The 13543-nt window shown below is 46.2% G+C and overlaps 1 protein-coding gene across 1 annotated transcript in view; it reads right to left on the bottom strand.

Moving 5' to 3' along the window:
- plxna1a (plexin A1a) overlaps positions 1 to 13543 on the bottom strand; it is a 463752-nt gene that overhangs the window by 216264 nt on the left and 233945 nt on the right. The window contains 1 exon segment of the mRNA XM_056274696.1: positions 9788 to 9988. Coding sequence (XP_056130671.1) covers positions 9788 to 9988 — 201 coding nt within the window.

The following is a 13543-nucleotide window of genomic DNA, read 5'->3' as shown; positions in this document are numbered from 1 at the left end:
CATTACTGATGAGTTGTGTTGTGTTTTCATTACTGATGAGTTGTGTTGTGTTCTCATTACTGATGAATTGTGTTGTGTTCTCATTACTGATGAGTTGTGTTGTGTTCTCATTACTGATGCGTTGTGTTGTGTTTTCATTACCGATGAGTTTTGTTGTGTTCTCATTACCTATGAGTAGTGTTCTGTTCTCATTACTGATGAGTTGTGTTGTGTTTTCCTTACCGATGTGTTGTGTTCTCATTACTGATGAGTTGTGTTGTGTTCTCATTACTGGTGAGTTGTGTTGTGTTTTCATTACCGATGAGTTGTGTTGTGTTCTCATTACTGATGAGTTGTGTTGTGTTCTCATTACTGATGAGTTGTGTTGTGTTCTCATCACTGATGAGTTGTGTTGTGTTCTCATTACTGATGAGTTGTGTTGTGTTCTCATTACTGATGAGTTGTGTTGTGTTTTCATTACTGGTGAGTTGTGTTGTGTTCTCATCACTGATGAGTTGTGTTGTGTTCTCATTACTGATGAGTTGTGTTGTGTTCTCATTACTGATGAGTTGTGTTGTGTTTTCCTCACTGATGAATTGTGTTGTGTTTTCATTACTGGTGAGTTGTGTTGTGTTCTCATTACTGATGAGTTGTGTTGTGTTTTCATTACTGATGAATTGTGTTAAGTTTTCATTACTGGTGAGTTGTGTTGGGTTCTCATTACTGATGAGTTGTGTTGTGTTTTCATTACTGATGAGTTGTGTTGTGTTTTCATTACTGATGAATTGTGTTAAGTTTTCATTACTGGTGAGTTGTGTTGTGTTCTCATTACTGATGAGTTGTGTTGTGTTTTCATTACTGATGAGTTGTGTTGTGTTCTCATTACTGATGAGTTGTGTTGTGTTCTCATTACTGATGAGTTGTGTTGTGTTCTCATTACTGATGCGTTGTGTTGTGTTTTTATTACCGATGAGTTTTGTTGTGTTCTCATTACCTATGAGTAGTGTTCTGTTCTCATTACTGATGAGTTGTGTTGTGTTTTCATTACTGATGTGTTGTGTTCTCATTACTGATGAGTTGTGTTGTGTTCTCATTACTGGTGAGTTGTGTTGTGTTTTCATTACCGATGAGTTGTGTTGTGTTCTCATTACTGATGAGTTGTGTTGTGTTCTCATTACTGATGAGTTGTGTTGTGTTCTCATCACTGATGAGTTGTGTTGTGTTCTCATTACCGATGAGTTGTGTTGTGTTCTCATTACCGATGAGTTGTGTTGTGTTCTCATTACTGATGAGTTGTGTTGTGTTCTCATTACTGATGAGGTTTGTTGTGTTTTCATTACTGATGAGTTGTGTTGTGTTCTCATTACTGATGAGTTGTGTTGTGTTCTCATTACTGATGAGGTTTGTTGTGTTTTCATTACTGATGAGTTGTGTTGTGTTCTCATTACCGATGAGTTGTGTTGTGTTCTCATTACTGATGAGTTGTGTTGTGTTCTCATTACTGATGAGTTGTGTTGTGTTTTCATTACTGATGAGTTGTATTGTGTTCTCATCACTGATGAGTTGTGTTGTGTTCCCATTACTGATGAGGTGTGTTGTGTTGTCATTACTGATGAGTTGTGTTGTGTTCTCATTACTGATGAGTTGTGTTGTGTTCTCATTACTGATGAGTTGTGTTGTGTTCTCATTACTGATGAGTTGTGTTGTGTTTTCATTACTGATGAGTTGTATTGTGTTCTCATCACTGATGAGTTGTGTAGTGTTCTCATTACTGATGAGGTTTGTTGTGTTTTCATTACCGATGAGTTGTGTTGTGTTCTCATTACTGATGAGTTGTGTTGTGTTTTCATCACTGAGGACTGGTGGAACCTGCAACACATTTACATTACCTCAATCAAACACTGCTTGCTTGAAGGATTCTGAGTAATAGCATCAGGTAATATGTGTGTATTCTTTGTGTGTGTGTGTGTGTGTGTGTGTGTTTGCATGTGCAAGTACGTATGTGTTTTTTTTGTTGTCAGTTGCATGAGCTGTTTAATGTCTGTGTCCCATCTGGTCCAGTATATAGAGATAACACGTACACATGTATTACCATGGTCTAGCATACACATGTGCACACACACATGCAGATACACACACTCCATGCTGAAATACACACCCTGAGGCATACACATAACACCCAACACCCCCCCCACACACACACACACAAAATGTTCATACAAAACACACATTCATTCACAGCCAGGGCGCCAGTAGCGTGTGTGTGTGTGTGTGTGTGTGTGTGTGTGTGTGTGCCAGTGTAATAAATCATGTAAAGCAGGATGCTGGTAGCCGGTTGTTGCTGATGCTACAATCCTCGTCTGCTCCACATGATTAGGAAGAGGATCATGTGGAGCATCTCCATATGCCTGCCTCACACTGTGCTCCACACCCCTTAGGGGGTGTGTGTCTGCACGTGTGTGTCTGCGTGCGTGCGTGCGTGTGTGTGTGTGTGTGTGTGTGTGTCTGCGTGTGTGTTCAGGAACAACCAAGTATGAATCTCTGCATGAAAGCGGCATGCATTATGTGCACGTAGGTTTGTGTGTACGTACAAACACGGTTGCAGGGTGCATCTACGTATGCATACTTACTGTCCGTGGTGTATTTGACTACGTGAGTTCAATGCTTGGACATTTGTATACAGCTAAATAATGCAGAGGGGGACAGTAGGACTGAAAGGATTTTCTCTGTGATTTATGGCGCCCCAGTATGCTGGTTATAAGCAGATGCTGTAGTGCACATGCACAACGGGAGCCACTGCAGAAGTCCTTCATCACAGGTGGATGTGCTGTGCAAACATCCTTTATTGACTCTTCCTCCTCCTTTAACAAGCCAACTGACAAGAGATTTTATTTTATTTATTTTACAGCAACTGCCTTGGCCATTAACTACAGAACGAAGGAAGGTTCTGTACACCGACAACTGGGACAGGCCCGGCCCGGTACTACAACACACCGACTCGTGTTGATATCTTGCTTCCCCCCCGCCCCTTTTTCTCCCCAGTGGTGTCTGGCCAATTACCCCACTCTCCCGAGCCGTCCCGGTCGCTGCTCCACCCCCTCTGCTGATCCGGGGAGGGCTGCAGACTACCACATGCCTCCTCCCATACATGTGGAGTCGCCAGCCGCTTCTTTTTACCTGACAGGGAGGCGTTTCACCAGGGGGACGTAGCGCGTGGGAGGATCACGCTACTCCCCCCCTGGTCCCCGTCCACCCTGAACAGGCGCCCTGACCGACCAGAGGGGGCACCAGTGCAGCGACCAGGACACATACCCACATCCAGCTTCCCACCCGCAGACACGGCCAGTTGTGTCTGTAGGGACGCCCGACCAAGCTGGAGGTAACACTGGGATTCGAACCAGTGAGCCCCGTGTTGGTAGGCAGGGTTGATATCTTGCTTAATCTCACCTCCATGGTAAAAGGTGGGGAGAGGCTATTTATTTCTCCTTCTCTTCTCCGTGAAGGTATCCCAAGATGCTCAGGACACCTGAGCCTTTTTTGGTAGAAAGAATCTCGTAAACATGAGCCTACTGCAGCCAATTACACCAAGCAGCGGTCAGCCGGCTGAAACCGGCTCTGATCCCACATGGTGCCGAATCAATTTCTCCCTGCATATTCCTGCATCAGTCTGAACAATTTTGGAGAGATATTTTTGTGCCTCATTCCAGACTGTTCATCTGGCTATCCACACCCCTCTCCCCTACTGTAATAGGTATTACCTCTTAGCTAAGCTATCCCCACCCGCTATTACTGCTTATACACACTATCTGATCAACCTACCACTACTACTACCACTACTACTACTACTACTACTACTACTACTTTCAGCTGATCCCGCTAGGGGGCACCACAGCGGATCATCCATTTCCATCTCTTCCTGTCCTCTGCATCTCCCTCTGTCACACCAGCCACCGGCATGTCCTCCCTCACCACATCCATAAACCTCCTCTTTGTCCTTCCTCGTCTCCTCTTCCCTGGCAGCTCCATATTCAGCATCCTTCTCCCAATATACCCAGCATCTCTCCTCCACGCATGTCCAAACCATCTCAATCTTGCCTCTCTTGCTTTGTCTCCAAACCGTCCAACCTGAGCTGTCCCTCTGATATACTTGCTCCTAATCCTGTCCTTCTTCGTCACTCCCAATGAAAATCTTAGCATCTTCACCTCTGCCACCTCCAGCTCCACCTCCTGTCTTTTCATCAGTGCCATTGCCTCCAAACCATACAACATAGCTGGTCTCACAACCATCTTGTAAACCTTCCCTTTAACTCTTGCTGGTACCCTTCTGTCTCAAATCACTCCTGACACTCTTCTCCACCCACTCCACCCTGCCTGCACTCTCTTCTTCACCTGTCTTCTGCACTCCCCATTACTTTGGACAGTTGACCCCAAGTATTTAAACTCATCCACCTTCATCACCTCTACTCCTTGCATCCTTATCATTCCACTGTCTTCCCTCTCATTCACACATATGTATTGCATCTTGCTCCTACTGACTTTCAGTCCTCTTCTCTCCAGTGCATACCTCCACCTCTCCAGGCTCTCCTCAACCTGCACACTACTCTCGCTACAGATCACAATGTCATCCGCGAACATCATAGTTGACGGAGACTCCTGCCTGATCTCGTCCGTCAACCTGTCCATCACCACTGCAAACAAGAAAGGGCTCAGAGCCGATCCTTGATGTAATCCCACCTCCACCTTGAACCCATCTGTCACTCCAACCACACACCTCACCACTGTCACACTGCCCTCATACATATCCTGCACCACTCCTACTTACTTCTCTGCAACTCCCGACTTCCTCATACAATACCACACCTCCTCTCTCGGCACCCTGTCGTATGCTTTCTCTAAATCCACAAAGACACAATGCGACTCCTTCTGACCTCCTCTATACTTCTCCATCAACATCCTCAAAGCAATGTCTGTTTGGTTAACATCAGTGATTTTCAAATGTCTCTCTTTCTCAAATTCACCTTATTGGTATGACTGTTAAGTGCAGCATGGCCAATACTATAAAAGGACAATTTGGAAAAAATTAAGTTTAAAATTATATAAATATATAATTATTATATGATTAATAAATCAGTTGAAATGAACAACACGTGGTGTCACGTTCTCTTTTTTTTCACTTTTGTTTGTGGTTTCTCTCCCTCCTTCTGCAGTCCTTTCACTCATGTTCATATTTCCTTCTGTCCTCCTCCCTCACCTCCTTTCATCCATTCCTCCCTTCATGTCTTGCTGCCATGTACACTTTCGTTACCGTTTTTTTCTTATTGTGTCTCTTTTACATTTTTGTAGCTCCTGAGGCCTACACCGTGTGTGTGTGTCTGTGTGTGTGCGTGCGCGCGCGTGTGTGTGTGTGTGTGTCTGTGTGTGTGTGGGTGCCAGTCTACTCCACTGCAATTCATCATCATTTTACCCACAGCTCCTTAATTGGATCCTATCACACTCGAGCTCGACAGAGATGGGGGTGGAGAAAGAGAGAGAGCGAGACACAGAGCGAGCGAGTGAGAAAGCGAGACAGCAAGAAAGCGAGCAAGAGAGAGTAAGAGAGAGACAGAGAGTGCGAAAGCCAGAGAGCGAGAAAGCGAGAGAGCGAGAGACAGTAGCGCGTATGGAGAGATCGGTAAAGAGGCTCCCTCTCCTTTTTTGTTGGGGGGGGTCCCCCTTTTTCTCCGAATTGTACTTAGCCAATTACCCCACTCTTCCGAGCTGTCCCGGTTTCTGCTTCACCTCCTCTGCCGATCCGGGGAGGGCTGCAGACTACCACATGCCTCCTCCGATACATGTGGAGTCGCCAGCTGCTTCTTTTCACCAGACAGTGAGGAGTTTCACCAGGGGGGGGGGGTTAGCACGTGGGAGGATCATGCTACTCCCCGCAGGTCCCCCCCGAACAGGTGCTTCGACTGACCAGAGGAGGCGCTAGTGCAGCGACTGGGACACATACGGCTTCCCACCCACAGACATGGCCATTTGTGTCTGTAGGGATGCCCGGCCAAGCCGGAGGTAACATGGGGAGGCTCCCTCTCCTAATACTTTGCAGATGCATACACACACAAATGTGCAGACACACTGACACACACACACACGTGAGCAGACACAAACTCACATACAGCTAAACTCTGCTAGCCCAGTAGACAGTGCAGTATTCCTACCTTAAGGCCTATATGTTTACTGACTCCTCAAATAGACTTCACACCACACGAAGGTGCACTGAGGAATTATGGGAGATAGTGAGCATGTGTGCATACTATGTGTCTGTCTGACTGTGAGTCTGTGACTATATGTGTGTATGTGTACATGGAGTGTGACTGAATTTTAAAAAAAAATGTTCCTCCAACATGAGCAAACTGTCAGTGCTGGCTGCGGTGTGGAACCGGATTCACAGAATATGAATTAATCCAATAACAAGACCGCAGAGCCGCACACCTCTGCTTCACAAACCTCTGGTGTTTTGAGGCCTCAGCCAGTCTAAAAACTATTTACCAACGAAGAAGAAAAAAAAATATCTCAGAGCAACAGTTTATCACGGGGCCGTAGCAGGAACACGGCGAGGGGAAACAATAGGGGGCAGTTTTGCGTTCCCTCGCAATACCTTTTTCACCAGCGAAGAACAGAACTTCCGGCTGGTTTCTGGATCATGTCGTCGGGTTATTCGCCAGCACAATTCAGTCTGTTTTCATCATTCAACATTAGGGGGACGGTGTGTTCCCTCGCAGTACTGTGTAGCGAACTCAGGGGGAGGCCGGGAACCGCCGCAGCCGGGATGCGAACCCGAGGCGACTGCGCTAACCAATCAACTAAAGGGTCTGACCGTTGGCAAAGGGCCAGTGAGTCTGGTCATCCGTGGTCGTTACAATACTTTCGCGTTCCCTCGTAATACCTCTTTCACCAGTGAAGAAGAAGAGAACTTCCGGTTGGTTTCTGGATCCTAATGCTGGGTCATATCGTGGGGTTATTCGCCATCATAATTGCAAAACTTACCGTACAGTTACATTAACATTTAAAAGACAATTTTATCCAACGCGACTTCACACAAATCGTTAAATTAATTAATTAACAGTTAAAATGACTGGAGCGTGACGTCGAACAGACCCGTTGTCGCTTAACTTGGCGTGACTGAAGACGGAGCCCGCCGGACACGGAACATCTCCCGTGAGCCGGCCGTCCACAGCAGCGCTGCGACTCGCCGTGCAGTTACATTAGCATTTAGCAGACACTCTTACCCAAAGTGACTTCGCGCAAATAGTTAAATCAATCAATAAACCGTTAAAATGAACGCCGCCTACCTAACGCTGAACGATTACAACAGACTGAATTATGACGGCGAACAGCCACCCGACGAGCCCCTCCGGCAATGTGATCCGGAAACCAGCCGGAAGTTCGCTTCTTCTTCACTGGTGAAAAGGGTATAGACCCCTGCACTTCCGCGTTCGAACGTTAGAGCGGGGGGCGCTGGAGGGGGATAGAAGCCGGCAAGTTTGAACACGGTTTAAATGGCTAACTATGCTGCTACGTTGGCTGCTGCGGACAAGAACCGATATTTGCGATATTTACATTTTCAACAAATGTTTGCATTTTATTCAATTGTTACTTTTTACTGGATTACACATGACTGCATACAATGATGCATGATATACTACTCAATAAGGATGACAATAATAATGTGATAACAATGTTTGCATTTTAACTGGGTAAGGGAGACCGGGGTAGTTACCCCTTGTTTCTAGTGTAACCGGTTATTTTCTTGCCCGGTGCGCGATTCGATACGAGGTGTACTGCACCACAAGGCGACATCACTAACCGCTCGGCTAAGGGGTCAGACCCGTTAGTTAGGGGCTAACGTGTCTTATTAGTAGTTTACAGTCGTCACCCTCCCCGGAAGCGCGCCCTCGCGCTTTGTTATTCCCGCGCTCCGAAGAGACTTCTGAGGATCTGCACACTTCCGGATCCCACCGCTGCCACCAATGTAACCGGTTATTTTCTTGCCCGGTGCGGGATTCGATACGGCGTGTACTGTACCACAAGGCGACATCACTAACCGCTCGGCTAAAGGGTCACACCCGTTAGTTAGGGGCTAACGTGTCTTATTAGTAGTTTACACTAGGAAAGATGAAAAAAATTGAGCATGTGACCAAATATTCAGGGGGGAGGAGGGACCATTTTATGATTTTTAATGGATAAAACTTTCGAGCAACTTTTGGGCATCGTAGCTACGGCTAGGCTGCGTATCTAATACAGTGCGGCTTGGCGGCTTGGGTTTTCTATCCCCCTCTCCTGGTGTCCTGTGGTCAAGGTACCCGGAAGTGTTCCGGTGGTCTATTGTGAGGGAACGCAAAACTGCCCCCTATTATCCCCCCCCCCCTTCACCATGTCCCTAATACGGCTCCGTAGTTTATCCTGTTTTTTGGGGGGTGCAGGGGGGGTACAATGGACGTCATAGATTGTGGCAGATACTGGCTTCTTCTCAAAAAAGGGTTTCTGTGCTTAGTTATTTCTTCTTAAGAACATTTTTGCAGTTCTTTCAGCGCTCGCGTCACTTTCCAAACGCCTGTACAGCGTACATTTAAGTAGTCAGAACACAATGAGGACCATTTAGGATCAGTTAAAACTCGAGTTTCAACAGCGAGCTATGAAAGAACATAACACGTGGCATTTAAGTGAACTGTTGACACCTACACGAATCATCTTATCCAAGACGCAAAGGAGCTGCGAGAACAATCGTTATGTTAAACATCGACTAGGTTACTGAGCCCTAAAATTACTTCGGTGTCACCGTCAACCACCAAAAACGGGGAAAACAGGAGCACTGAGGCTCATTCTTCCCCTCCGTTGGAGGGGAGGGGGGCGAGGGCTTTGTAGTGGATGAGTGGAGTTCAAACACAGTGGCCGCAAACCAGTGACGATTTAAGCCCAGCGGTTCCGCCGACAGCCGGCTAAATGACCCTGACCTCCTGTCAAGTATGTGACAGGCTAAAGAAAAGGCGGCCGCCTAGCCGCCAGAGGCACCCACACACACACACACACCCACACACACACACACATACTCTCCCTCCCTCTGTGTTTACACAACGACGATACACCACCATGGTGTAGACTCCGGCTACACCATGAGCTTGTGCAGCAGCCCACCACTCACATGTTAATAATACGTCTCATTGAGTAAGCCATAATTGGTGTCATTAAATGCCTCTCCACCTCCCACCTTGATTAGGATGGAGGAAATTAGCGGCCCTGAAATTACTTTTCCCCCAATTAATGCTGACAGGTTGACTGAAAGCTAAAAAGCCAAGAATGAGATGTGTGAAGTGAGTGGTTTTTTGCTAGTCAGTCCCGAAGGCCGTGCAGCTTTATTAATTCAAGACTTTGTCTCAGCTTTGCCACACAAGTAGTAACTTTAGGGGTCAGGGCAGGCAGTCTTTGTCTTCCTCTCAGCAGTGACCACATCCTGTGACGTCAAACCAGCATGGCTGCCCTTAATGGAGATGCTACTGGACAAACCAAAGAGCTGATATCGGGGATTTGGAGAGGCAGTTGATCTTGATTGCTTTAGAAAGCAATATGTCAATAACAGACCGCTTAACACACGCACACACACACACACACACACACACATACTAACACACATGTTTTTATGTATTTATAGGGTTAACAAATATCACGAGCCAAACGCAGAGAACTCCAGCACTGGAAGCAGCCGATCCTCTGTGGTTCTGGCTTAAAACGCGCGTGTGTATGTGCGCCATGGGGTTTTGATTCTCACCGTGGTCTTCTGACACTGTATGCTGGTGCTGTTGAACCTGAGAGCCGGCACATTGTGCGTGTTGCCCTGGATGTGGAAGATACACTCGTAGTTCCTCTGCCCAGACTGGGGCTGGGGCAGGTTCTGAGCGAGCAGCGTGATGGGCCTCAAAACTCCAACTGGAATGTAGATCTGGGTTGAGGGGAGGATCTGAGGACACTCCTGCAGAGAAGAGGAGGAGATGCGGAAAGACTTAGCAAAATTAATCGGGGAGGAGGAGGAGAGAGAGAGAAAATGTAAACTGGACGTTTGTCACACAGAGTAGACGTCTTCAGGAATGGAAGAAAATAAATGAATAAGGTTCCTTATACATCGAGATGGCATTCACTGGAGAAACTAACACTTTCTGCCTGTGGAAAAAAGAAATCTTCTGACATACGAGCCCAGTGAACAACTGTATACTACAGGAAGTTAGCAGACAGGGAAATCTCTTTGCATACAGAACAGTAACTGTATTGAATCCAACATTGAGCAACCACTATCGGGTATCTATTGTTGGTTAAAATGTATGTGTGGCATCTCAAAATCCAGCCCTACCAATACACCCATTACTTTAATACGTTAATGAGTACTCGTGGAGGTTGGCTGACAGAATTCTGAAACAAAGAAAACATCTTCAGATTTGATAACCCAGTTCAGCAAGCTGACTATTAAATGCCCCCCCCCCCCCCAACAGCACTGTAAACAAAAAGGCATTTTAAGGAATAATAAAGGAAACTATTCATGTTTCCTTCAGCAAAAGTTTATGTGAACCTCTCTTATCAATGGAAAGGACAATAATCAATAATACAATAATCCTAGGACAATAACTTTGCACTTCATTAATTAAAAGAAACAATGAAATCTCTATAGGCATTCATTATCCCCAAGCAGATCATAGGACAATGTGCAGCGGTCAGCTCAGGAATATGCAGTGCATGCTACATCACTGCAGATGTGATAGAGTCATTTTGTATTCTGATTCAATTAAAAAAAAAGTTTCAATATATGTTTAAATTTTAAGTAGGTCAATGCACTTACTGTTGGGAGATGATACAAACTAACACATGGATGAGTCAAATGATGGTTTTATTTTCTTCAAAATGTTTAATGTACTCATCTTTTGTTTTCTCTTCTCTATTAGAAGAGAATCACATCAGCCAAACAATTAACAATGTGAACTCATAACTGAAACAGTATTCTACTTTAAGGGTTGTTAAATTAACTGTTCTCCCTAGTACCATTTTTTTTTCTCTTGGTACAGCAAAAACTGCATGAAAGTAGGAAAGAAAAGTGTGGCTCCATATGCATCTCTCTTTTGTTATTTCCTTTTTATTCAGATGATGTTTCGGCCCTCAGACCTTCTTCAAGATCACCAGTCATAGTAGGACACAGGCACTGGTATGTTATGTAGGCCACACCTGGTGGCGGTTAGAGAATCAGTCTGTAGAACTGTTGGATCCTGACCGGATACGCCAAGGATCATCTGATTTCAGCCCAACACCAAAGAGGAGGGATCATCTGCAGGGAATCTTTGTTTGGCCAGTCACTGCTACAGTCTACAGAAGTCTCCAATGAACCGTCCAACCTCATCAGACGCCGGGTCAAAACCCACCTACTTGAAATCACTTTGAGTGATTACATCAGACAAGGAGTCATTCCCCGAGGTCTTAGACGGCAGAAGGAACACATGCTGGGCAAATAAAAAACAGAAGAATTCTGTGAACGCTGGTGTGCCATCTTGAATAAGTGTGCTTTCGACCCTTTGACTCTGCCTGTTGACCAACTTAAAGACCTTGATGAATTGGACAAATCAACTGATGAGAAAAAATGGTCTCTGTCCTAAGCAATCAGAAATGAAGAAAAATTCAATGACCTCCTCAAGGCTAATCAAGACATACAGAAACTCTCTAGAGACATCAAAGAACTGAACACAAATTCAACAGCGACAAAAAGGATGCGTGCGAGGGCAACATCTATTACTGGAGGAACCCTGAACCCAGCCCCAAAAGACGGCCTGCAGGACATCTGCAAACTGATTGGCTCTCATCAGCCTCAAGTTCCAGATTCTTATTCAAACAAGCCACAGACGAGCCAGGCATGACAGTCAGAAGAACGGGTTGAGGCTGAGAAAAGGCTATACACAACACGGGAAGAAGAGTAAGTCCTTGGAGCCAGTCCCAGTTCCATCAATGGAAACTGTCTAGAGGGAACACTATTGGATCCACCATCTGATATATACATTAAGTTATTCATGATGATCATCAAGAGTTGAGGTTTAACTTTTTCTGTATATCTATTAGAAATCTGTTCCAAGGTTGGGGCGTCAAGGTAGCGTGGTGGTCTATTTCATTGCCTACCAACACAGGGCTCACCAGTTTGAATCCCTATGTTACCTCCGGCTTGTTCGGGCGTCCCTACAGACACAATTGGCCGTGTCTGCGGGTGGGAAGCTGGATGTGGGTATATGTCCTGGTCGCTGCACTGGCGCCTCCTCTGGTCAGTCAGGGCGCCTGTTTGGGGGGGGGGACTGGGGGGAAGAGCGTGATCCTCCCACGTGCTACGTCCCCCTGGCAAAACCTATGTCAGGTGAAAAGAAGCGGCTGGCGACTCCACATGCATCGGAGGAGGCATGTGGTAGTCTGCAGCCCTACCCAGATCAGCAGAGGGGGTGGAGCAGCGACCGGGACGGCTCGGAAGGGTGGGGTAATTGGCCAAGTACAATTGGAGAGAAAAAGGGGGAGCCCCCCCCCAAAAAAAAACCCAAAACAAAACAAAAGAAGAAGGGGTTGAGGCTGAGGAAAGGCTGTACACGACATGGGGACAACAGTAAGACCTTGGACCCACTCCCAGGTCCATCAATGGAGGAAATGACTGTCTTTAATCCGTCCAGAGGGAACACTATTGGATCCACCATCGCAGAACCCTGTCACCTCGTAGATCGAATATAGACTATGACTTGAAGCGATTTCTGTAATGCACCTCTTTTTATTGGATATGCAGATTAAGTTGTGCGTGATGTTCATTAAGAGTCGAGGTTAAACTTTTTCTGTATATCTGTTAGGAGTCTGTTCAAGGTTAATGTATTTTTGGAAATGTTGAATGTACTTGACCAGGAAATCGTGATGGGGAATTTGGATCTCTGTGTGTACCATGGGACATAATGGTCCTTGTCATTTTGTTTGAAGTGATTTTAGTTCCTGTCACTCTCCGTTAAGAGTCGCAATTCTCCGAGGGCCTCTAGATTTTGTCCTCACCCTAATGGCGGAACATGATTGTCTAATCACCACCAGATGTGTCCTTAGGGTGTGGTCTGCACAACACACCGGCGCCTCTGTCCCGATTATTATTGGTGAGCTCGAAGATGGCCTGAAAGCCGAAACGTCATCTAAATAAAAGAGAAACAGCTAAAGATAAATGCATATGGAGCCAGAGTGTGCGACACTTTTTTCCTACTTTCAAGTCCACTGCGGTGATCAGCGCCTCACTACAGCCCTGGGTGTGCGTTACTTTTCCATTATACAGCAAACATGCATATCCAGTCCATTATCCAGACCGCTTATCCTGCTCCCAGGGTCACGGGGATGCTGGAGCCTATCCCAGCAGTCACTGGACGGCAGGCGGGGAGACACCCTGGACAGGCCGCCAGTCCATCACAGGGCCCACACACACACACACACACACAGAACATGCAAACTCCAAACAGAGGACCACCCCCAAGGTTGGACTACCCCGGGG

Source organism: Lampris incognitus, chromosome 2 (genome assembly GCF_029633865.1).
Source record: "Lampris incognitus isolate fLamInc1 chromosome 2, fLamInc1.hap2, whole genome shotgun sequence".
In the NCBI taxonomy this organism is placed as follows: domain Eukaryota; kingdom Metazoa; phylum Chordata; class Actinopteri; order Lampriformes; family Lampridae; genus Lampris; species Lampris incognitus.
This window is presented reverse-complemented; position numbering and strand designations above follow the sequence as displayed.